This window comes from Augochlora pura, chromosome 3 (assembly GCF_028453695.1).
Source record: "Augochlora pura isolate Apur16 chromosome 3, APUR_v2.2.1, whole genome shotgun sequence".
Taxonomy (NCBI): domain Eukaryota; kingdom Metazoa; phylum Arthropoda; class Insecta; order Hymenoptera; family Halictidae; genus Augochlora; species Augochlora pura.
Window position 1 is genome coordinate 16,579,637 of NC_135774.1, and position 26,861 is coordinate 16,606,497.

The 26,861-nt window shown below is 34.4% G+C and overlaps 4 protein-coding genes across 5 annotated transcripts in view; 2 read left to right on the forward strand and 2 right to left on the reverse strand.

Annotated features, from left to right (window-relative positions):
• LOC144478708 (uncharacterized) lies at positions 1 to 16,389 on the forward strand. Of its 2 annotated transcripts, none has more exons than XM_078196866.1 (4): positions 1 to 774; positions 5,414 to 8,080; positions 14,872 to 15,253; positions 15,969 to 16,389. In XM_078196866.1, the coding sequence occupies exons 2-4, from the start codon at positions 6,192 to 6,194 to the stop codon at positions 16,092 to 16,094; spliced, it is 2,397 nt and encodes a 798-aa protein (XP_078052992.1). In that variant the 5' UTR covers positions 1 to 774; positions 5,414 to 6,191; the 3' UTR covers positions 16,095 to 16,389. The 2 variants fall into 2 exon arrangements, with proteins under 2 accessions (XP_078052992.1, XP_078052993.1); XM_078196867.1 differs by having other exon boundaries at positions 1 to 624.
• Positions 16,122 to 18,162, reverse strand: LOC144478710 (coiled-coil domain-containing protein 124). Its single transcript, XM_078196870.1, has 4 exons — positions 18,034 to 18,162; positions 17,412 to 17,576; positions 17,067 to 17,335; positions 16,122 to 16,970 (listed from the first exon to the last, which is right to left on the reverse strand). The coding sequence occupies exons 2-4, from the start codon at positions 17,568 to 17,570 to the stop codon at positions 16,772 to 16,774; spliced, it is 627 nt and encodes a 208-aa protein (XP_078052996.1). The 5' UTR covers positions 17,571 to 17,576; positions 18,034 to 18,162; the 3' UTR covers positions 16,122 to 16,771.
• Positions 17,777 to 19,053, forward strand: LOC144478711 (UPF0235 protein C15orf40 homolog). The gene is made up of 4 exons (XM_078196871.1): positions 17,777 to 18,004; positions 18,424 to 18,514; positions 18,589 to 18,716; positions 18,791 to 19,053. Exons 1-4 carry the CDS (start codon positions 17,879 to 17,881, stop codon positions 18,881 to 18,883), a joined length of 438 nt encoding a protein of 145 aa, XP_078052997.1. The 5' UTR covers positions 17,777 to 17,878; the 3' UTR covers positions 18,884 to 19,053.
• Vdup1 (arrestin family protein Vdup1) overlaps positions 18,892 to 26,861 on the reverse strand; it is an 11,698-nt gene continuing 3,728 nt past the window's right edge. The window contains exons 4-6 of the mRNA XM_078196868.1: positions 22,265 to 22,411; positions 21,162 to 21,383; positions 18,892 to 19,778 (exon numbers count right to left, since the gene is read on the reverse strand). Coding sequence (XP_078052994.1) covers positions 19,587 to 19,778; positions 21,162 to 21,383; positions 22,265 to 22,411 — 561 coding nt within the window. The 3' untranslated portion in view covers positions 18,892 to 19,586. The remainder of the gene's footprint in view (positions 19,779 to 21,161; positions 21,384 to 22,264; positions 22,412 to 26,861) is intronic.

A 26,861-nucleotide genomic window follows, 5' to 3' on the forward strand; every position in this document is an offset into this window, starting at 1 on the left:
GTGACCTGACGTGCGGCAGTTCAATGTCAATCGTCTTTAATTTTCCCGTTTTAATTCAGCGCCCCACGCCCACGAAAATGCGCGCTACCTCGTCGTGCATACAGTCGGCGTGGTTCTGCGAAACGGTGTGCTTCAGCGACGACAGGCTCCTCGGATTTCTCTGTGCGTTCGGTAACACGGTTTCTGCCGTCTCTGAGATCGGCCGTGGAGGCTGACACGCGTCCGAGCGTGTCGGAAGAGTGTTCGTCCAGATTGTGCTCCGCGAAATAAAATCGGCCGAAGAAAGGAGAAAGAATCGCGCCAGTTATCATGAATTTCCGACGTATATCCCCCTCTGGCAGCTTTCGTGTCTCGTGAAAGTGGGCCCCCTTACGGATCACGTTCCCAACTGTCGATTTTTCGTACGCGAACGCGAGAACAGTTCGTGTTAAAAAAGAAGTCCAATTGACGGTTTAATGCGCGCGTTAATACGGTGCATGCTATACACGAGTGTTGACGTTAGCTCCCTGCGTTTCCTGTGCCGTGTTCTGTGACTCGTGCTTATTCTTTCATGTTCTGTGTTCCGTGGTCCATGCCCGTGCCGAAGACAATTTTCTGCGCGATCCCGAGTGACAGCGATGCAAGGTGAGAATCACTGGCAGAAGCAACAAGTGGTTTCGTGTCTATCGGGGGATGAGAAAAGCTTGCGGTCGCTTTGAACCAATTACGGTTCCTCGATGTGTGTTGACCGTGTTTGCCGACAAGGAAAAAAGTCGCTAAACCAAGGTTCAAAGGGCAAGTATAATAACAGAGTATTTACCGTAATGCATTTATTAAACTAACTAAGGAACTGTATACGACGTTTGAGAAGACTCAAGGGATTTCCTAATTATGCGTTCGACATCCGTCTTGTCTTTTCACTGTGGAGTTTTCTGCCGTAAGAATTCGCGTTGTTACGGTATACTCGTACAGTGAAATAGGAAATAGAAAACGGGATATTAAAGAGAGCAATAAGTTTTTAGAGAGCTTAGTTTTCATAAACGCGGTACTAGAATTTGATACAGAAACTCCTAGAGATGCTATTTCATAATGAAAAATCATGCCGAAGCAGATATTCGTAAATCAATGACTAATAACTGGCTACCGTATCATGAGTTGATTTATTCGAATAACCTGCGCAATAGATACGAATCGCGAATGTAATTATTGTATCGAGAATGCTATGCATAAAATACACTCGCTCTGCGTATCGGAATAGTTTGGAAGCGCGCGTATCAAACTTTCCATCAAGAGATTTGCATACTGTTGAAAAAGAAACGTCTGTGTATACCTGACATTTAATTGTGGTATGCTACAACGTGGTGCAGTATAAATATGCGAAACTTGATCAGGATATCCAGGAAAACAACTTATGCATGCGTTTGGATTGAGTTTCGTTGCGCGGGAAATATGAAAATTATACCTTACCTTTGGATATTAACCAGTTTGTGATTTGAAAATGCTACTTTATATTTCTAGTCAGATTTTAAAATTATTTATAATATATTGGAATGTATTTAAAAATATTTCAATTGTGTCGTGTACACCTTATGTGAAGCAATGTTTCAATAAATGCTTCCTGGTTTCAATGATTGATATTTACTTTTTGTGCCTCAATTCTCCTTTATCGTTCTCATCATACTTCAATCATCTATCGGTTCGCTCATAAACTACATATTTACCCTCTAAATACCGTCTGTCGCCGTTTCACAAGCATCAATATCTCTGTGATACTACAAACACAGAAACTGTATCTGTCATTCCTTTAAATAAAATGTTTATTCTCCCAGTTCTCTCTTTAATTGTTCTGCTGACATCGTTAGGATTTTTATCCCTTGATTGTTAAGATTCAATTATTCTAACAGCACACCCGAACTTACCTGTAAAATTATATCTGTAGAATTTATACCTGTACAAAAATTTAAACGCAATTATCGCATTAAGAACAGGAAACTGGCTAGTACACTTATCTTTAATTCGAAAATTTCGGGGAAATAAATTTTTTCGAATCTATAACTGAACAAATAACATTTTTTCAAATAAAATGTTTTGTTGCTTATTGTGTGATATTGTTCCACCAATTATTACTAAAGGTAGTTCACAATTATGTAGTAAAGAAAAATAAATTTTATTATATGAGAAAGAATGTTCGATATTTTGACCACTGATTTGTACAAATACAACCGTTGTATAGTTGTATAATATGCTCCATAGAAACAAGTCTAAAGAGCCAGTCTGAAGAGTTATTTAATCACGACAAGCACAGTCCACATTTTATTCTATTTAGATAAGGTCAAAGATTACCTTTTAATTGCATAATGTTTAATTACAGATGTTACAGTTTAATGTAGAATGGTTTATCAGAGAAACATATTAAATAGAGTTGATGAAATGATGATACAATTGATTTTTAGTAAACTTTCTTAGTATTTTTTCGATTTCGAGTCGCACAGTAATACGTAGCTCTTGTAGACATTCAACTTTGAAAGTATTATAAATATTCACTAGAATAAGGTGAAGCTATTAATACTATTTTTATCGATCTATACCTATCTTTATTTCAATTGAGAAAAAAATAATTAAACTTGGAAAAGAATTTGGAATATGTTTTTCACCCTTTCGTAGACATAGTGATATATTCAAATTTTAAAACGTAGTTTTTGACTACTTTGGCAAAAAAATATGATATAAATAATGTTAATTATCTAATTTGGGATAAGTAGTGATAAATAAATAAGAAATTTAATCAGTTTTGGAATTAAGATAATCAGGGTCGAGAATTATAAAGTCTACGAAATAAAGTTGAAAGTTATTTACTACTTCTATAAGATATGGGTAATTACGGCAACGCACAATAATAATGAACGATCCCGCACGGTTTCTACTCATGAAAAAAGTAATACGTTTTGCGTGCTGAAACAAATTCTTTCCTCACGTCTCGAGAAATTGTTCGCAAAGTTGTAGTTGAAACTAATTCTAGAAACGTTCATCGTATAGTGCAGATATGTGAGAATATTACGCGAATAAACCTAAAACGAAAATTTTCATTGATATCGGAATGAAGGGATCATCTTTGTTAGCATTGTAAAATTATAGGCGTAGTGGAAGAAAGAGCGACAAAGTAATATACATATGTACTGATGTGATAAGATTCTAAATACGGATGACCGAATTATCTATTGATTATTACTATCACCACTTACTTAATCGTTATCATGGTCACGAAAAGCTAATGTCATAATCATTGAACAACAAATGATGACACTGCTTACAACAATTTAGTAAAAGCATAAATTAGGAAGCTTGTACAGGCTGATGCTGCTAGCTTTATTTTTCAGTAGAATTACAGTCAGGGGTTGAACATCGATTAAGTAAATGTTCATTTAAATGATTGTTTAAATAAAAAATCATTTGCTGTTTAGAAGTTTAAATAAAAAGTAATGACTTATTATTTATATAGGTCTGAATAAATTATTTAAAATAATAAAAATTATTTCTTATTTATAACTATAATTTCAATTGTTACATATTAATTATCATTTAATTGTTTATTATTTACATTTTGTCGGCATAACGCGTCAAGCACATGTCATAGTCAGGAAAGAACGATCTTCAAACACTCTAAGCGATATTATTAGGTTTTTGAAGAGTCTCAAGTGTTCCAACAATAATAAATGGAAAGTAATATTTATATTTAACTTCCGAAAAAGATCTGTCGCCGGTCAAGATAGAATTTGGAGGAATGCCAAATATAAAATACGAATTAAAAACCTAAGCTACTACCATAATAAATCTTACTTATACCTACGCTTCATCGTGGCGTGTAAGTCAACAGAGGCTTCCCCTCTTGACCTCTATAAAGGTAAATTTTTGAAAAAGATATCTACTTCATACAAACCAAAGAGCTCGATTTCAGGAATAGATATTTAATAAAAAAAAAGATATTTAATATTGTTGAAGTGAAGGTCTTTAGAGTGGATCAATCGCTTTGCTCACAAAGCTGTAGAATGTGAGAATCGTGAAAGCTCACTCGCTCAAAAAATAAGTTCACCCAGATATACATACATTTACTATCCAACGATTACTATACCCAACGATGTACATTTGTCATATATAACGACCACTATCCTGCAACAGGGTTTCCTTGTAACCGCATTTCCCCCTGACTAGTCTACAATGACAAGTTTGTAGCGAATTTCGGGGTTTTAGACAAATTAGCGGTCACACTGGCAGCCATGAACCTAAGAATATGCATTTGGTTTAACTCTGAATCATTTGGAATTATTCCACTCCGATCGATTTCCAGTACGGATTTGTTAATCCCATGCTACTACCCGAATAGAGTAATGGGTCTTAGTCCTTGTACACTTTTTTTACCCCCTAAGCTGACGCGCACATCTCTATCTCTTTACTAGGCATCCAATTCGCAGTGGATTCTGTCTCAGTAATGAATCGTCAGTCAATCAAAGCAAAGAAAATGTCTACAGTCAGTTCCATAAGTATTCGTACCCTCATTGCTTATAAGAGAAATCTGTTGAAATCAAGGGATGCGTGTAAAACTTTGCAATAAAATTTTTATGTTCTTATTTAATATTTTTGAATGTGACAGAAAAGGAAAAGTTTGAAGAAAGCCTAATACAGAAAAAAATCTGCACTCAAGTGCGATTAAGCTTGATCTGGAAGATGACTACTATTTTCAACACGTCAACGACCTGAAGCATACTGCTAAGATTGTTCGTGAGTGGATACTTTACCACGTTCCCCATTCTTTACATACACCTTCTTAGAGTCCAGATACAAATCCTATAGAAAATTTATGGGTGGAAATAGATAAAAGACTACACGAGCATGGAATTTTCAATAAACAAATGCTAAAAAACAAAATTTTAGAAGTTTGGAATAGTATTAAAGCAAATATTACATTAAAACTGGTAGAAAGTATGCCACATCGATTAAACGATATAATAAGGCATAAATGTGGACCCACTAAATAGTAGTAAATTAATATAAAGTAAAAAAGTTACTCTAATATGCGATTTTTTGACAAAATCTACACTGGTACGAATACTTTTGTGGACTGTTATTACGTACTACGAGGAGTAAAATCAATATCAATCTTACATGCGTTGATTTCAAAAAATTTCTCTTATAAGCAATGAGGGTACGAATACTTATGGGGTTGACTGTATGTCTTCCTTTGCTAACGAATCAAATTGTTGGCCTAAAGGCGTGTAGGAGTAGGAGTAATGATAATTAAATATAGATCAACAATTTATACATAAAACTTCTCTTTTCCTATACGTTTTTTATGTGGGAGCATTGTATGAGTATACTATTATTGAGAATGCGGTGCCCAGCGGTGTGAACAAATTCTAACTAAACTTGTTCTTCGTAGGTTAATGTGGCGAAGATAGCAATTAGATGCGTCAACAGTGGAACGATCATCGGCGATTCGCTGTTCCGTGAACTACTTAATACAGGGAGGCACACGAAATGTTACTTTCGTATTTCACGGGGAAATCGCGTCTGACCAAGCGATTGCGGGAACTGCAGGAAAAGTGTTGCAAGGCTACGAATGCACTCCAGTGGAACGCAGTCGGTGAAACGAAATTGTGCAAATATGCTGGAAGCAATGACACATTAATGGACAACGCTTTCGACGATCGTTTTCAAAAATGGAAATGAGAACAGAAAGATAATAATTCTATTTCTTCGCATATCGTTCAACAAATACTCATCCAAGTGGTTACCGAAGATTATTTTCATGTTTATAAATGACGCATATTTGTTTGTACGTTCGGAATGCTTATAAAAAATATTCTTCGAATCATACGAGAAGTTTCCAAATCGAAAGAATTGGAAGGATTACACGGAAAGCTTGTGTAGATTGTTTCCTCATCGTTTGGCTGAACTAGAATCTGTTGTCATTAAAATTCTTCTTGACATTCTCAGATTATTACGCAGCAGCTTGTAGGCAGACAGAAATTTGCAACTCGACAGTTCTGTAAAGAAGATGGGATCAGAACCTTTTTTGCCTCGATGAACACTCGTCACCAAGAAATCTTCTCTATTCGTTTCATAGAAGAAGTGTATGGAGTATTGAGACCGCTGACAAGTCTCTTCGGAACGATCGTTCTTTATGGTCGTTAAAAGTTGCGAGACGTACTCTAAATATGGCTGCGGTGGTAGATGAAGCGGTACCAGGAGCACCCTGGTATACAAAATTCTTCGAGTACTGGAGAAACCGAAATCGTGTGGGCCCGGGCAAAGTGGAGTTCCCCGACTGCGACTTTTTCATCGTTGGACCACGTCGTACCTTGAGGGTATTGAGGCCGGCCTTGAAGAGCGGTTGGTTTTACGAGAACACCAACGACAGGCCCGAATCGGTCGTCGACAATTTCTTCACTCGTTGGTCTCGGAGACCGCATTCGTCTGGGAATTGTAGATGTTCGTTTCGGCAGTCTCGACGTTTGAGCACCACCGAAGAACAAATCATATCCGCGGAGTTGAATAGAATTAGAACGAGCCTCTGCGAAGCCGACAAAAATGAACGAGCAATCGAGGAATTGGAGCAGAGGGTGTCAATGAATTTGCAGAGATTGAAAGTACCTGAGACTGAACAACCAAAAGCAAATGGGAATGACAATGCGGCGAGCATCGAGGAGACGATCCCAAGGGAACAACACGTGGATGAGCAAACGATCAAAAATAAAATCATCAAGGATTTAGAGAAGTATATCAATGTGCTTCTCGAAGAGATTCTCGACGACACTGTAAGATACATCGCCAGCGCTGAAAGCTGTATCACAAAAGATTTATCGGATTTGAAACCGAAGGACTCGCTGCTGCGAACGGACGAAACTAGAGAAACTTCGGATAATGGAGAATATACGCGGGAAAGGTACGTCGACAACGAAGAATCGTTCAACGATATCAGCTTCTCCTTCCATCCAGATACGATCGACAAGAAGCAAAAGGAATCTGAATGCAAGAACGAAATTTTGAGTCACGAGGAGGAAGAGGGATATGTGAATCGCGGGTTCATCGGTTCTTCGATAGATCCAGATTCGTTGGACTTCTACTTGCGTCGATCGGCTGGCACGGAAGTTACCTTGGAGCAATTGGATTGCATCGATTCAGGGATAAACAGCGTCGAAACGATCGAGTTCCAGCCGGACCAGGAGCCAAGCCTGGAACAATCCTTGTTGAAGATCATCGACGAGAAGCTCGGCAGATCGTTGCCTCTGAGGAACAGTTGGGAGGATTTGTGCAGCACAGGTGGTCAGGACAACGATCCTCCGGTCCAGCCGACAAAGAGAACGGACGAGGCGGTGCTTCCGAGAAGTGGCAAGCAGCTGAGCAACGATGGAGGCACCGAGGGATCGGAGGTCACTGGGAAGAATGATGCGGAAAGCGGCGAGCCGCTGGATCCGAGCGTTCAAACTGCCGAGGGAATCGATATCTCGACGGATAATCTTGAGGGTAGAGAGCCAGCGGTGGATCTCAAGGAGCTAGAGGAAATTGTTAACGAGCCCAGTTTCGAGAATCTGCGGTTGGAATTCAAGGACAACGCGAACGAGTCGTCCTTGAGACACAAAAAGGGTAACGCGATGTCCAAGCTTTGGGAAAAGTTGTGCGTGAGCCCGGCCGAGTCGAACGTGTCCACGGAGAAGAGTGATGCGAGCGAAAAACCACCGCCGTTACAGATTAAGAAGGAAGTGCCTTCCATCGAGCTCGATGATTACAAAAAGATGTGGCCGGACACCGGTTGCGAACAGAATCCCCTTGATTTGGTCACCTTTAGGAGAAACCGGAAACCTATAATCGTCTTCATTCACGGATTCGGATCATCCGCGGAAATCTTCGAATATCAACTTCGTTATTTCTCCGCTCTGGGGTACCCTTGCATCGCTCCAGACATGCTGGGACATGGCATGAGTTCAGCACCTAGTCGGTCCAGAGATTATCACTTTAACAAACTTCTGAAGGATCTTGACGCGATCCTATGCAATTACGCCTTTAAGCCTGGACAGAAGTGCGTTCTAGTAGCGCACAATTACGGGTACGTATACTTTTATCGGTTCTCTTTTATTGTTTCTGATTTGTATCTATTACCGGTATTTGTATCACTCACCGCTGTTTTCTTTGTTTGAACGAACTTTCATTTGCATATATGCATAAGTTTGTAAGCGACCAGGTGCTATGTGCTCTCGTTAGCTAGAGTTTATACAGAAAACTGAATAGCATGAAATCGGAATCTAAAATATCTAATACCAAAATAAGTATATGGTCTGTGTTTTAAAAAACCGTTTTATTTTTGTGGGTTTTTTATGAACACGGTTATGAATATGTTAACTATCCTTATTAATAAAAAGAATATTAATAATACTAATTTTTATTAATAATAAGAATGTTAATAACAATCATTCTTATTAATAATAGCAGTTATTCGTATGAACTGTTTATACATTGAAAAACACATTTAATGCCTCACTAATGAATAGCACTGCTTGCATCAACGTTATCCGTTCATTTTTTCAAACGATATGTTTAAATTAAAAATACATTATAATGTTGATAATTCAGCAGTTTCATATCGTCTAAAAGCAGCGACCACGATAAGTGCAATGCTGTAGGACATGATAACGTTGATTGTCACATGAGAGCAGCAATGGGGATAATAAGATCTAATTGTGAGATATGTTGTATCTTCTGCATGCTGTAACCAGGGTTAAGTAATGCCAAAAGTTCGGGAGCTTTAATGAAATCATATAATGCCCTGATAAACAGTGGAGGTTACCACTATATTAGTAATAGTTTGAAAAATTAGTAAAATATCTGTCAGGACAATGATCTATGGATTATAGGATGGAGAATTCAATTATTGTTAAGTAAGAGACGCAGATACATGTGTATTTATACGTATTTTACCTATTCCCCCCTTTTTGCAACAAAATTTTGCTGAAGTTTTGCATTGTTATATATTTAAGTTTAACAAATTGATGCTAAAAAGAATAGCAGCTGTCAACAACAAAATCCTTGAGGATATTAAGAAAACAGTTTCTAAATTTTTGTTCGTCAACAATATTTATAAAATAGTGTAAACTAAGTATTCTTCTTTTATACGAAATAGTGTTGCTCGATTAAGCAATTAATTTGAACAATCATGATTCTAGTGCAGAGTGACGGTGCACAATGATCGAACAAGAACGAAATATGAATTTTTATTTTTATAGTATATTTTCGAAAAATCTAATTATGCATAAAAATTCGTAGATCAATTATAATGAAAACTTTTCATTTAGAATTAAAGGATCTTATTGAAAATTCGAAATAAAAAACTAATAGCAACAATGATGCTGCAGATTTCTCACTTGAGAAAAATTGTTTACATTTTGTTGATTGCTTCACGTGAATTGCATTTTAGAAATATCCGTGACTCACGCCTTTTATTATTACAGAGTTATTTAAGTTTGACTAGCAAAAACTTGGCATGCAATCGCGCAGCTTATCTTCGGCTATTTAAAAGCATCTCGTGTATCGTAATTGCAGGGTACAGGCAAGACTATGCCTTATCGAATATCTGAGGATTACAAATTCTTTGACGTTTGAATCGATGAATATGCCTGCAATTAGCTGCACGCGTTCGGCTGACAGAACGGATAATATGCCTAAACCTGAAACCGCGTTTAATCTACATTCTTGACTTTACGGATAGGTCAGAGTGGTTAATTATTTTTCCATAATTTTATCATTTAAATTTCTTTTCTTTTAATCGCATTAATATACGAACACCTTTTAAAATAGAATAACTTTTTTCAACTTGAACGAAATGACTTGCATTTTTTTACATGTTAGGAAGGTTAGTTTACTAGGCAATGTCTGTACAATTTTTGTTTAAAATTACAATTTCCGACATTTTCGATCGAATACTGTAAGAAATCTGCAGACTTTAACATCTTTCAATAATTGCAACTGACATTTCAATGAAATTTGCTGCTTTCGTGTAAGTAACAGCGATCTACAAAATGTACTGTTTAAATCTTCATTAAAAGCTCAGACAAAAAGGTTAAAAATATGGATTTTTTTAAAATCCTTTATTATTATTACAATAAAATAGTCGATCTAACATTTTTAGACACGTCACGTAATTTAAAGTTAATCTGTTTTAAAAGGTATAAGAACATTAACACCTGTTACTATATGTTATATTATGTAGAAAATATAGCGCATAATACTAGTACATGAAATTCAGCAAATATGGAATTGTACTATTTTAGTAACCTGCGGTATTCTACTAATCTGCCTCACATGTGCACACGTGTATTGTATTTAAATTGCAAGTATGGAATTGCTAATGCAGAGTTAGGCACACGAGTACGTAACAATTGGAAATAATTATGTTTTATATTTAATTTAATTTCAAATATAATATTATCGTAACCAGAAAATTTAATTATTTGAAAAAGACATGAATTTTTGATTACGTATGAAGGTAATCATTTTTTAATTAATATTCAATTGAACATTGTATGTAATACTATAAAAAAAGTGTTGTAAGTAAGGAAATAATTTTCTATTTTTTTTAAGTGTCGTAGTAAGTAAGGCATTTTTGAAAATTACTTATTTCAATCTTGATAATTACTGATTATGTTGAAAATTTAAATTTACTCTAAAGTAAAACGGACATATGCTACTGAAGGTATGGTATGGCATTCCATATTTGACGATTTTCGTTTATCCCACCTGAAAATCTGTCCTATAGTTGTAACCTGTTCTACAGGGTGTCCCGGAAATCGTAGTACAACCGAGCAGGGGGTGATTCTACATCAAAAAAGGAGAAAATATTTTGGTATAACATTTTTTCATTCGGTGCTCCGTTTTCGTGATAATCAACTTCAAAGTTCGTTCAACTTGTAAACCATTTAATACAATTTGCTTGTCGTGTATTTCACTGCTCTGCTTGTCTCTGTCTGGGATAGTGTTTACAAACAGTGATAATTGTGTGGTTGAAACAATACAAAGTGTGTCCACTGATTACTTATTTTTTATTCTTTTTTTACTACTACTATTATAATGCTACAATAATTGTTGAAAATGTCCTCCTCACTGCTGCATACATAAGTTTGCTCGATGAATTAATGACATCTGGACAGATTGTAAGTTGTTATCGCTTTTTAATTTTTCGAATGCCTCAGTAATCTTATTTTTCAAATGTGTAACATTTGAAAGTCGATTATCACAAAAACAGAGCTCCGGATGAAAAAATGTTATACCATAATATTTTCTTCTTTTTTTTATGTAGAATCACCCCCGGTCCGGTTGTATTACGATTTCCGGGACACCCTGTATATTACATACTGCGTTGGGTAGTTTCCTCGTCTTTCCCTATGTCCGTATCCCCGGTTTAAAAATCTACAGAGAAAGAAAAATTGGATACCTATCCCTTAATGTTATATGTTAATAGCTAAACATAATAAGAAAATATATTTCATTAATTTATATATAAAATTTTTCTTTGTCCATTCATTTTTAATCCATGGCACGGAGACAGACTGGGCCTGTTGTTTGGTTTCAAGTTTTGGAAGGTTGTAAAGAAGTTTCGTCACGATCCTCGACTTTCTGAGCCAGGTTAGATGCGTTAAGGCAAAACGTAATAGTGAATACTTTCTGTTTCCCCGATATAGCTACTTGGTTATTGCATCATTGCATGGTGATCAACATTTCCGTCTGATTTCTAATTATATCGCACACATTCCGCGCTTCCGTAATTTCTAAAGAATTTATACTACGAAGTGAGATAAACGTCTTAATATGGCTTCTCGGCATTTTTTTTCTAGTGACTCATACGTTCGGTACAAAACAGGTGAGCAGAATACATGTAACGACATGCAAGATTCTCTTATAAACTAAAACTCCTTAGTATTATCAATGGAAGGTCGGACAGTACCGAACATGTTAAGTTTTGTCAACTATATTTTACACTAAGGGGCGATGAATATCATTTTTAGAACAAATCTGTAAATAGTAATTCAATAATAAGAGTTGATAATTCGCAGGGGCAGAAAGCTTTTAATTTAAAGAAAACAAAAAATTATCGATCATGATCGGTAAATTATTTAATATACAGGGTGTCCCATTTTTAAGGTTAAAATTTTGTCAGTGTATTCTATGGCACAAAGTAAGAAAGAAATGTTATGTAAACATAGATCATATAGAGATTTATTAACACATTGCTGACCGGCAACTTTTCTGAAAATTTACCTCATGTGCCCGGCTATTGTTTTGAAAGCGGATGTGGAAGTAAAACAATATAAATAAACTTTAATAAATTTCATTTATTATTCAACTCTTAATATTTCTTTTTCGTATGATAAAAAGTATAACAATCACCTACGTGTAATGGTATACCACAAGTTTTGCAAATATATCGGGTTTCGCTCCGTTTTCCTTTCGAAGAACATACTCTACCTTATCACGAGTTTACTCGTGGGCGGTCACCAACGCTTGGCCACGAAAACAAGAGTTAACTCGTGACCGGTCAGCAATGTGTTAAGAAGTTATAACAAAAATTCAGAATAGAAATAGTAGTTAACTTGCTGTTACTGCGTACATTGGCTTGAATAGATCAACAATATTGTGTTTTTCAGTGTCTTTATGTAAGGTATGTTTACTATCTGAGGTCACCAAACATTGAAATGAATTTTCGCCAGTAATAGCTATTAGTAAGTTGTTGGAGTTCACATTAAAATGCCACAAATATTTCCAAATCGAGAATATGTTGATATGCATTTCATGTACGATTTCTGCAATGGGAATGCGCGAGCTGCTGCAAGGGAGTACCAACGCCGATTTATTGGATAGAGAGCGCTGAATTACAGAGTGTTCATACGTTGTCATCAACAATTATTAACAACAGGATCCTTCAACTCATTTTGCGAGCGAAATGAATTTAATGAAGTTACAAGGCAACGAAATTGCACTACAAGAGTACTGAATTCGTTTCAATGTTTGGCGGCCTCAGATAGTAAACATACCTTACATAAAGACACTGAAAAACACAATATTGTTGATCTATTCAAGCCAATGTACGCAGTAACAGCAAGTTAACTACTATTACTATTCTGAATTTTTGTTATAACTTCTTAATAAAGCTCTATATGACCTCTGTTTACATAACATTTCTTTCTTACTCTGTGCCATAGAATAGAATAACAAAGTTTGAACCTTAAAAACTGGGACACTCTGTATAAGTAGAGTCTTGGATTCAAACGATTAATTAAGTTTAAAGAATATATATAAGTGTCATGATAAATAGGTTTATTTGAATTTTGATTTTTCTTTGTCTGCTCCTTTTTTTGTAATATCCGGCGGTTTTTTCATGAAAACTTAAAACAATGGTTGAATAATCATGTTTTTTTTATTTAGTTACCACATAGATACAATTTATCAATATTCATATTAAGTACTGAAGGTTAGAAATGTATTGGCATGAATGTGTACAGCGTGTCTCAAAAATGTCTTATAATCCGGAAATGGGACATAACTCGCGTCATTTGAAGTAACTTTTTCTTTTACAAAACTTCAATCCGCGTCGTCGTTAACGAATTATTAACGAAAGATACTGACCAATGAGAGGCGAGCCCAATTAGTGCAGGATGGCCGAGCCAACAAGTGGACGAAGCCCATTTCCACTGATTGGCTCGACCACCCAACGCCAGGCGTGTGCGCTTCTGATTGGTCAGTGTTTCGTGTTAATAACTCGTAAACAAAGCCGCGGATTACATTTTCGCTAAGGAAAAAGTTACTTGAAATGACTTCAGCAGTCCCACATTTCCCGGAAGTACCATAATTTGGAGACACCCTGTATAAACATTTTTATAAAACCAGACTTATTACATTTTAGAGATACCTTGTACAGGTTGCCGGCTATAATTGTCGAACTAACGAAAACACATGTCATTTATATATTTGTCTGTTAAAGATAAAAAAAAAAGTAATCTGGAACAGTTGACAATCGGCATATTGTGAACATGTCCACCAGTATTAGACAAAACGCGAAATTTGAAAATTCTGAGAACTTTTTGTTCGAACCTTGTATATGACAAACCGAAAAATATATTTCATCGGCACGAGTAGAAATGAATATTAGGTAAAGTCTTCAAGTTTGTTGTATTGATCACTAATGGTTTCTATTGCGTGTGCGGTAATCGCGACCTACGCGGAGCGGTGCCGTAATAATGAGGGAAGTTGCATTAATTCTTCGCGCGACATCGCAAGATGGTATACATACATATGTCTGTAGGCAGTTTGTTAAGTTCACAAACCACGTACAGTTCAGTAGCCGTTACGCGATTGCATTACAAAAATTAACTCGTGTCCTACGCAGATTGTGGTATTTACCTGAGAATGTGGTGAATGTTTGCCTACTTGGTAAGAATTATGATAGATTTTCATGTTTGATTTTCTAACAGAAAAATTCATTTCTTGTCTAGTAATATTACAACGAACACATGGTGCATACTATTAAGTTGAATTTAGTAAATATAGATATCTTTTATTCCATAACAATTTACAGAAAATATTTTGTTCGCGACATGTTAATCACAGTATGCCACGCTAAGATGTAATAACGAAAAGAGGTTGCATTCGAAATCTCTTATTAAAATTGTTATATTTTTTGTTTTAAATTACATAAACATTGACATGGAAATCAAAAATAAATTTTTATCTCGTTGAAGTTATGACATGAAAAAAATCCAAGTAAAAATGTATAGCACTCGAGTTAAAATACACGTTTATTGTGCAGAACAATAACAAAGTTTAAGATTTTGCTACTTTCGTTTGTCACAGGTGCAGTTTTGCTGCCGCCCTGGCGTGTAAATACGATAGTAATATACATCAGCTAGTCTTAATATCCGGTGGTGGACCGACTCCTTTAGCAGCGCCGAGCACTGAAAGCGCCGGCCACTGTTGCCTCAGAGCGATTCTCGCTCCTTTCCTAATGTGCGGCCTTCACAGAGACATATTATATTCAGCGAGGGGGCGTCAACACCCTTACTGTGGTCCCGAGCCACCGGAACAATGGCCCTCGCACATGAAATACGTTTTGGACGGCATGATTTGGCCGGATGGTGACTACGTTTTCCATAGAAGGATATGCACGCCGACGCTTCTTATACACGGTCTAAGGGATAATAAAGTGTCGCTCGTACAGGAATGCCAAATGGAACGGGTACGTTTTTAAGTATTTTATTTCTTAATTTGAATTTCATCCGTTCCTCATTCTTTCAATTTCATTCACTCCTTGGTGTTGAATTGATGTTAGAGCAAGCAATGCAAAAGAAAAAAACAGTATAAGAAACAATGAACTTTGGATTAAATCACATTTAAGTTGTCTTATATAAAAGGATGCGATCGAAAATGTGTTTTTCAACCGTTGCATACATATTTAAATAAAAAATATATAATAAACGCAAATATACTCTTCAAAATTAATCAGTCAATTATTTTTTGAGTTACCTGTTGCCCAGATTTAGTAAATGAGATTTTTAGGAAAATACGTTCAAAGATTTTTAATTTTGTATTGAATAAATAGTATGCAATATCGTTATTTTTCTGTAAAAAAAAGTAAAAATTGAAAAATTTCAAGAAAAAATTTAAATCTGCATTCGTTGAGGGTCGAAAATTGCATCGAATAGTATAGATATTAAAATTGCTGTTTTATTGAAAAAGAACATTTATGGATTCAAAAATTTGTCTAAAAGAATGGTATTGAAAAAAATCAATAAATTAATGTGGAGAAGTATTTTCATGACCGTAAATGGCAAAGAGGTGCTTCAATTTACATGTTTCACGCTGCGATTCCCAATAGAATGTTGAATCTGTTATCGTGACAGATATTTTAGATTACGGTTATGTTAATTGTAGTTTCTTTTTACATTTTTCAGACCATGCTCAAGGCTTTTTTGGAAGCGATACCATCAGCCGGCCATACACCTATGACTGATTGCCCGGACCAATTAAATCACATGATACACTGTTTTATAGATTTATGGAAAAATAAAAAATGGTAGCGGTAACATAGTTAGGTTCATGACATTTTATAAAACATGTTATTACATAATAAGATTATATTTTATTCGAGTTCATTGTACGGGTATTCGACTCATTGTACACTTTAACGAAAAAAATATGGTGCCTTATGTTTAAATTGCTTCGGCAAATTGAATGCATCGAGACAAAGATTAGAACCTATTGTACAGTTTTGTATTGGTGAAAATTCGTTTGTATAGATACTACTTTATACGATTGCAATACTGTAATCAATCTTTTTATAACTATTTTTTACGAGATTTTTTTCTATAACATTGCGTGACGGAAAAATAGCTACAGGCGATTATTGACATTTTAAAACATATTTCATTAGTTCACATGATAACTGTGCCAAAACGTGTACACGGTTCTAACATCGACTGTTCAAGTTTACGCGGCCTTAATGACGGTTGGTTTGTAAATGAAGTTGTAAAATACAATCTAGAGGCTATGTGGTAGCGTATAAGTTATACCAAAGATGATTTATACAATGTGATTTTCTCTATTCTACTGGAGTATAACTTATTCGTTTACAATAAAATTGTGTACAAACATATCTGATTTATTCGTGATTATATTTATAAGTCATAATCCACGTATTCCTGTCAACCATCTGTTCAGTCGTTATGTACGTTTGTGTTGTCACAATCGAGTATTATCAGCGGTTCAACATTAATTTTTGATTAAGTGGATTTTCTGGCGATTTCATCCATTCCTTCTTCAGTATTTGTTTTAATTGACTTAACCTTAATGTAGGATTTTGTTCTTTAATAATAGGCATCATTTTTTCTTCAAAACTGGCATATGCCGCTTTTACGCGTTTCTCTGGGTGACGATCAAGATCTGAATCCTTTGCACTAAAAGAGATAATATTACCAACATGGTTAAACAACTTTATTCTGTCAATTGAAATTTCATGACATGAATGAAATTATAATGTTAGCATGTCTTACCTTAAAATAGTTAAGGCTTCATCTATACCGTGTGCAGTTTCCTCTTCAAGTGTCAGTCGATTCAAATTTTCTTCAATTGGTTTGTCGTCCTCTTTCTTTCTCATTGCTGCCTGGCTCCGTTTTTCTGTAGCAACTACAATTTCAGCTCTGGTAATTTTCGCAGCAGGTTGTTTGCCGCCTACTTTTATATTTGCCATTTCCTTCTCGAGTAAAGCTTTCGCCTCTGCCTTCTTCTCTAACTGTTGTTGGCGCTTTTTTTCTTGTTCTTCCTGTATGTATAAAATTAACAAAATTTTAATAATGCATTATAGAAGGTGCTAATTATTACTTAAATATTATGCCAACCTGTCTTTGTTTTTTCTTTAGCAATTGTTTATCATCGTCTTGCCATGCTTTTTCCTCTGCTTCTAAAGCTTTTCTCGTAGTTTCAGCTTCTTTTACCGCGGCTTTCCGCGCTCTAGCAGCAATAGCTTTGCTATTTTCTCCAACAAATTTCTTAGGCATGTTGATCTAAATTTTATTATGATTAGTAAGCGAATTTCATTCTTTCAATATATACTTTCTTATTATTTTCATTTTATACATAAACAATAAAGAATAACTTGCTTCTACATCTAGAGAACTATTAATCTATCGACTCAATTCAAATTCGCGCGATACGCGAATTCCCCTATAGTGTAAGGTTGGTATCTTTGCTACACGTGCGCAGATGAATTGATCAGTTCAAGTAAAGAGGTTAAAGAATAATCTCAATGCATTTCATATAATGTTAGTGAACCATAAATATAATGCAAGTTGCTTCTAAATGATAAATGACGTGGTACTTCAGAAATACTTTTCTCCATAAAAGAAGTTTACAATATTTAACAAGTGTTCGTAAAATGTCGAAACAGACCTCTAAGAAAAGTGGGAAAGTTCAAAAAGTAACGGTTAATGAGGTTAGTGGATAATACAAAAAGTAGCTTACCAAATCTGATTCGGAGAATTAAATTTTGAAGTGTGATCAAGGTTTGATCACCTATTCAGAGAATAACATGACATTTTCTATAGTACACTTTCGCTTAATACACGATGCGACTAGGTGTCGCTTTCGAACGTGCAAATAATCAGAATGGCAACGTTATGTTCCCAATTTACTAGATGCCTTTTTAAATGTACAGATCTAAAATCTAACATAAATTCTTTTATTCATATCGAACAAAAGTTACAGGATTAACGATGATGTTTCATACAAAACGCTCTTCTCAATCATATAAGCAATTCTTCAATTTTATGTATTATAAGCGAACAGTATTAAAATGTTTTTAATTATTTTAATATTTACTAAATAGATTTGTGATAAAGCAATTTTTGGTAGCAATCTATGGGGCCTGTGAATCTAGACAAAGACGGAAATGTTACCATAAAAATTCAAGCAAAACCTGGAGCTAAACATAATAATATAACAGGTAATTTTATTCCTAGTTTATGAAGTAAAATTCAGTAAATTACATCTTTATATGAAAAATTCATTTCTTTTCAGATATTTCTAACGATGCCGTGGGTGTTGCCATATCTGCACCTCCTGTTGAAGGCGAGGCAAATACGGAACTTGTAAAATATTTAGCTTCCGTTTTAGGCATGCGGAAGTCAGACGTTTCCTTGGATAGAGTTAGTCTAATTTTCATTTTCTATTGGTTACATTTTTTTGGATCATAGTATGTATCTAAATATAATTTTTATAGGGATCTCGAAGTCGACAAAAAGTCGTCGTAGTATCTGGCGGTACTACAGTAGAGAAAGTTTTGGAAAAATTGAAAGGAGAAATGGGAATGTGATAATGGAAACTTGTTAACATATCTTATTTTATTGTCACGATATCTATTGTTTTTTTTATACACATATAATATTATACTCTTCTGTTGAGTCATATTTACTGTACATAAATATGGCAATTCTGTCAATATAATATGTTCAATTAATTTATACAATAAAAATATTAACTTTATACATTCGTTACTGTGCAAGAGTAATTCTGTTAACAATAGCAATTATTCTAGCTATTTCTAAACAAAATTCGTCGCTAACTTTGAACTTCTTTTGGTGTATATCAAATCTCTTGTACGCAAATTTTCGTTAACGTTCGTAAGCAACATAGTTTTTTAATATCTCTTTGAAATAATATAATATTTACTAAATTTCAATCACGTCATTTCGTAGAAATGATTAAATTTATAATTTCATTGAATTATATTTAAAAAATCTGAAAAAATATAAAACAGGAATATTTGTTAAAAATAGTGTATTTAACTATCTCTAATTACTTTGTGTCGGTCTCCACTTTTAAGAACTATAAATTTACGATTTTATAGAGTTTTATAGAGTAAGTATCATTATAAGCGTATTAATATTATCGAAGGATTTTCACTTCACATTTTTTAAACTGTCTACGTCGTATTAATGTGTAATCCCAGAGTGTCTTCATCCAAAAAGTTCGTATCTTAGCTATCAAGGACGTTGGTGAAAGTTAATTAAACTCGTTTACTCTTGTATTTCGAAAGCTTTGTCGTCCAGCCACGGTCGGAATATTGGCAACGTTGATGGATAATGTGCTCCTCGTTTCGACGGTGCGGTTCCCGCTGGAGCACCTTCTTGCCGCAGAGGATAAGTGGCTAGGACTATTGGTATTTGCAACTTGATTTCCTTATCCAAACTCTTTGGGCTTATTACAAACTGTGAAAGAATAAGATGTTTTTGTGAATCTCGATTATTAGTTATGATAGGACTGCAAATTTTATGTATTTATGGTAAAACTGAGTAAGTGAAATATAGAACCATAAAGATAGCAAAAGAATTTAATGGTTATTAATAAATTTAAAAAATTTCAATTTGTCGAAAACATGAAAAGAAAAAATACGTCTGTTTTGAATAAAAATATGCAGTCTAGTCATAATTCATATATTTTACTTTCACATATAATATATTTCACGAAAAGAGACTCCGAGATTTTACGTAATTATTCATTTATTTAACCCTTAGAGGACAGAATATTGCCACACTGTACAATTGACATCCATTTTTCAAAACATATTTTGAAAGATATTTTTTGTAGACCAATTAATCTTGAAAAAGCTAAAAACTCTTTTAGAAACTGAATAATTGGATGCCTTTGTAATTGAATCACTTTGTAATTATAATTTATTAAGTAATTCAATTGAAATTCTAGACAACTCTGCTCGACGAACCATATCGTACAATTAGCCATCAGAACATATGTATGTACAAAGCGAGGTATCAAACTTAATTTCCTGGAAAACTCGGTACCAAACAAAAGAAGTTATCGTATATTTTCTTCATGTATTTTAATGAGCAATCATTTAGTGTCCGATTGTCCATACCTTCCGAGGACACCCTATATATTACCAAACAATGATTATTGTAGAAATAACATGAATAATGTTTTAATTTTTGTAAAAGTATTTTACAATATACTATTACGGCAACTATCTCAAAAATTCAATAAAATTAAGGTGTTTCATTTAATGAAACTAAAATTGGAAAGTTAAACTGCATAATATCAGTAACTTTTCAACATTTTTACGTTTTTATTCTCAAGTGATCTCAAAATGAGATCATATCTCATCATGTTTCTATTCATTTATTCCCAAAATTAAAAGTAATAGAGGAGAACGGTCTCCAGATTCACGTCGATACTTAATTATTCTAGCACAAAAAAGTTAGTAGAACCGTGTATTAAAGTGTTCTTTAGTCTTGAGCGTCTCGATTCCATTTCACAGTATTTAAAGCTATTACATTCATATTCTTCGCATATCCGGTTTTAATTACTAATGAAGTAGCTGCATTTATACGTAATTAGATCGTACTACTACAACACGTTCTTTCATATCTTCTGGAATGCAACGAAGATTACTATTATAACACTTTCACGATTAAAAGAACGTAAAAGAAATCTTGCGTTTTCTTCGAGTCGCTTCAAGATCGCGAAAAGAAGCCGACGCAAAGGAGAGAGTGCAGTGCATTAGTCATGCTCCGCGCAATCATAATTATTATGTGAATATCTTAACTGTGTAGTGTGGAATGAGTGCTTTTACTCACGTAAACGTGATAAAGAACGTTGATGAGGTGACACCCCCGCAGATTGGTAGGCGGTAACGGGGGAACGTACATTTGTTCGTTCAGCCATTCCTCGCCCTCGCCAGGTCGAATTTTCCCTCTAGAAACACTCGCCAACTCTCGTGTTTCGCTTGCAAGGACTTTACCTCGACACAGGTACTGAATCGTCTCGGTGAGGGATGCTTTAGTCGATTTCATAGTCACCTATCGAATAACATGTGGCTAACATCACTGAGCGTGCGTTTCGCGAGTATATTCCGCGACAAGCTTTTCTCTTTTTATGTACTGTAAGTTTACTTAAAGAGACTTTCTTCATCAAAGTGGCATAATTTATGATATTTAAGAATAACGAAGCTAGATAAGAATAGCTTATTAGAATTATTAACCATAAAATTATATGACGATCTTTACTAAAAATAGGCAAATTAAATGGTATGCGAAGAAAGTTTCGATTAAAATGGTTGATGTCGAATTTGTGATATGTAATAATAATAGCGAACTCGCCTTAGTTTTTATTTATATAAAATATTGCAAAGAGGAAATTTATGTTAAAGTAAATGCGATTAATACATATATTTTAAAGAACAAAAACTCTTCGGTAATAAAAATTTCTAAAATTTTGAAAAGAATTTTTCTATTAAGATATAATAATTTTTCTATTAAGATTTAATAACTAAACAGAGCCATCTTAACGTATTTCTTGAATTCGGCATCGATAATACAATAGGCGACAAAGGAGTACGAAGAATATACAGCGTAAAAAGAAATCTTATCATTACAACAGTATTGCGAATAATACGGAGTTCAAACCGTTCTCAAAAGATTTAAATTTATTTTTCGTCACATTGTTTCACCACCCACGCTTCATCTTTTTGCATTCCTACTCCAATGTCGATAAACGAATAAAAATTTGGGTGGTATCATAATTACGCACCGCACTCTATTATGAACTTGACTCGCGATTGCAACAATTCAGCGAAATGCTCACGTTTTAAACGACACTCGATAGTATCGTATTAATGCCGGTTTTGCTTCGATGTTAAATATTCTTCCGATTAACTATCGAATTGAAATGCAATACATACCTTGCTCCGATTGCTGACGGTCGCAGAAATGCCAATAGTTTCGCCGGGTACGTAGCCACCTCTGTCTAGACTCACCCTACAAAAGACAGGACCTCCCGAGACACAGGAAACACCGACCCGTTGTTCGATTTCTTGTCGTGCTGGTTGCTGTTGACAAAGTTTATATTATTTTATTTATAAGAAATTTTATATTATACGTTTAACAGTCGGAAAATGAATGGTCGGATGACGAGTCGGAAGACGGGGTCGAGTCACGTTTGACCTAAGCTGAATTACTATACCTCAGACATTATGAAATAAAATGTAAAAGGTTCTGTTGTTAAAAATAACCCGGCACCTCTGGCGAACTGTTAACTTTTACGAAAAGTTTTATTATCATATTGCAAACCTCTTTGTATTCGTCAGTTTTCTATTCATACCACGCGTTGTATAAAGTATGTATTTAGGTACTTACAATTTATTTAACGATTGTCATTTTCCAACTCAATCTACGAAATATTGCAATATGATATCATCAATAGACTTTGTAGTCAACAATGATTCAAGACGGGTTTGAAAATAAATCTTGTAAACTTTTCCATATTTTACTATTGCTTCACGTGAGTATTCTAGCGTGAACTTTTGAAAAAATCAACTGTTTTCGTTTGCCTATTCTTGAAGAATACAGTTTCAAAGGTACATCTCTGGAACATTAGATGCGCACTCGCAAAATTAACGAAGTTATGGTTGTTTGAAAGATACGACGACCTCATATTATTATCTATACATATTATGCTAGTTTGTCTATTTTTCAACATATATTCCCTCGGGTTTACAATAATAACCAGGGGTATAATTGTAAAGTAAAAGACATTTTTCGCGAAACTGTTTTTCAGATTGGTGTCCATGATGCTTCGAAACCTACTCGACCAATTGACTCAACATTTTAAGTACACATTTAATACACGTCTGGATACAGCCCCTATTCGAATTCACAAAAAGTTTTATTTTTTACTGTATTTTTTGGTCTCTGAAATATAACAAAAATTGTGAAAGCCAACACTCGAATTTCAAACTATCGCCACTTTTTTAATTACCGACTTTTCTCTTTTGTTCTAGTTATAGTCATACTAATTAAGAGAGTGAAGTCATACACTCTAGCAAAATGGCCGGAGTGGTGAACATCGTGAGACAACTTCTCTTAAAAGCGACAATTTTTTAAAGCATGCAGTGTCATTAATTTTAACTTTTTTTGTTCTAAATAATTTCAAAACGTTGTTGAAACACGTACAAATAAGCATTGTTAATTTGGCTGCAAAAAGGCACAACAGTTCTTTGCAAATAATTCCCTAACAAAGTCGAAAACACACGCACTTTACGCTAGAATTACAACTACTCGGAATTATAAAAATAAAACTATTATCTATTTTCATTGCGGTTTCCGTATTGCTTGCCATATCAGTTTCACGACCACTATTTTATCAATTTTCATTTCTTTTCTGCCTGAAAGTCAACTACAGTATATTAGCTACAATATAAAATAAATGCAAGTCGAAACCAAAAGATTTAAACTTCTATTTACCAACTACCAATCCTTAGTAATATAGTATGCATCAATGTGATATTTGACACTGCTATACATTGTATATCTGTATTTTGATCTAACTATCGATATGACACTATTTCAAAACCGATATAAGACCGATAAATAATGATTAATTTTTTTTGTAATAGTAACTCGGAAGTAAAAATTCCCGATATTGTATGATCGCTTATGATAAAAATTTCAAAACGACGATGTCTATTTTGTTAGATATTTATAGCAATGTTTAGCAATATTTATTAGAAATTTGAGTTTAAAGCACTAACTTCAAAATGATATTTGTAAAATCAATCTGTAGAACAAACAAACAGTTAATAAAGTGTAAATCTTTATGCATTGTGGCATGTGCAAATTGCTAAAATACAAGATAGAATTTCATTCTGCTTAAAATTCAAGATAGAATTTCATTCTGCTTAAAATTAATAACAATTTTAGTTTAGCTTTATACAATACATTTTCTGATTAACGATGAAGAGTTGTCTCTCAATTTAATTGTTAAAAAAACACGTAGTCATTGTAGTACGTTTCACTTTTGCAAATAAAATGCTTAGCAAAGATGCAATAATTTTAACGCGAGGTTATTCGACTTGTCGATAAAATTATCTGTAGCATGCAATATTTATGTAGAATCAATGAAGGATGTGACCCAATCAATAAAAAGATACTAGATGCACGAAATTATATCCGATTCGTTAGTATGGGTAATGTTGTTGCAATAACGATTTATGAACGAATTCTTAAAAAAACGGTCCGATTAATTGCATTCCTATTGCGTCTATCAATCAATTAATTATATTCCTATTATGACATTTCCGATTTGGGTATACAAAGTGAAATATTTAATTCAATTATTAATCTATAAAAACATCATGTACGTAGTTATACACAAACTACTATTATACTTATGCTTATATCGTAGAAAACTTTTAATTTCACGTATTTCTTTCTGTCCAACAAGTTATCGATACTATTGGCTATCACTTGTTACATAGAAACCTCTCGATTATGCAACACGAAGCGTGTGCATTCAATATGACTATACAGTTGATCCAACAATGCGGTCGCGTTCGCAGCTGAATGTCACATGCCTACGTAATAATTATCTTATATTACATGTTATCGGGATATGTAAATATATCTCTATGATCTTACACGGGAACAGCTCATTCCTTTGCGCTCAGTTTAAATGAACAAACAAATGTAACTCCCTTAAGGTATTGCAAAAGTAACACGGCCACGAAGTATTTAGAAACACAAAGGAAAACGATATTACACAAGGTATCGTGTAGCATTACTACGAAAAAGAAGTACGGAAAAGGTTTCTAAATAAAATTATCTGTTGCGAGATCACCGATTCATAATTTCGCTAATAATATTATCTTACCCCATTCGAACTTTGATCGAGGAAATGAAAAAGCTGCATAATTATAAGGGTCACGAATCGTGATCGTTTTCTACGCAGGTCGGTAACCACTATCCAGAACTCGGTTATGCTAAATCACCTCCAGTAGTGCCCCCTCAATCGCGTGCAACGAAGAAAGCGTGCATGAAAAAAAAACATGTTCTTCGGGAGATTTTCCAAAGTTCTCTAGCATATTTTCTCGTTAAATGGTTCGCGATGGTCGTAATATTAATTACTAACCTTTAAATAGTATTTCAAGGCGACATCCAATTTATGAGTTACCGTATTAATCTATATATAATTGGAACGACCATTAATGGTAAATTACGCGTTGTGCACCTACTTCTCACTCGTGGAAGCTCGAAATGTACTAAATTCGGTCGGGATATCTTCCGAGACGATGATGATTCTCTTATTAGGGTGCTATTATACAAAGATTAGAAGTTAATGGATATGTTGCGCGCGATGAAATTACAAATGAAGTGGTTGTCCTGTTCGGTGTCATGTTAGGGTAATTCTGACTAAGGTAAAATCAGCCAACGTCTATCAATCTACGATGCACAACTTCGTTAGTATCATGGAACTATCTAATTGTACGGTTGAGGTAGAAAGTGTAAGCTGAATGATTCATAATTGGCAAATAATCGCCACCATGAAATCATACGATACACAAATTATAGTGAACTTACGTACGAACAAGGGCAACGTAAATTAGAACGAATAAATAAATATTGTCGTATACTGAATGGTATCTTGTAAATACAGAACTCAACGATTTTTATTGTGCAGTTACGCATAATTCTGAATTTTTGCGAGTCTTTTGTTCCTGACATGTTTTTCAGATTTCTAATATTTTTCTCCTTTAGCGTGATCATGCGATATACACTATATTATTATAAAAACCTGTTCATTTTACGTGGTTTATCTAGGTGTTTTTATCTTTTGCGAGAAAATAATTTCTTGTAAATCATAGTGATTGATTCGACGTCAGTGTACTTTAAACATTTGAAATTGGAATTTTTTGGTTAGCATCGATCTGCCATGAAAACCTCAAACGGACATTCTACCGATTCGAATTTAGGTAAAATATTAATACCTTGCATGTAAGAAGATCTTCACATTCTAGGTAATTCACATTTGTTTAACGAACTTTTTTGACAAAGATGTAACCGAGTATGCTCAGTATTATTTATAATTTTCTTTATCACTTTGTTTCAATATAACTTTTAACACATTCAATGCCGACAATCAGCCACTAAAATATACACATAGTTAAAGCATTTTAATTATTTAAAGCGAAACTAGAAAGTTAATATTTATCATGGGATGTGGCATTAGAACTCTTTCGCATCCGAAACATTCTAGTCAAATGTAGTTTCTTCAAATATTTTCAAAATTGATCAGAAATTAGTATCACCCATATTTGACGCGGCGCTCAATGTGTTAAAGTACATTTTCTAAATGAAAATTTGTATTAATTGTTAGAAAATAAATAGTCAAATGACAATATTTATACTTTAGGTCTAAATTGATTCGAGCCCACCGTCCGTGTGTTCAAATGTTCTTTTCAATATGTATCTTGTTCATTCGATATCTTCTCTAACAATTTTAAA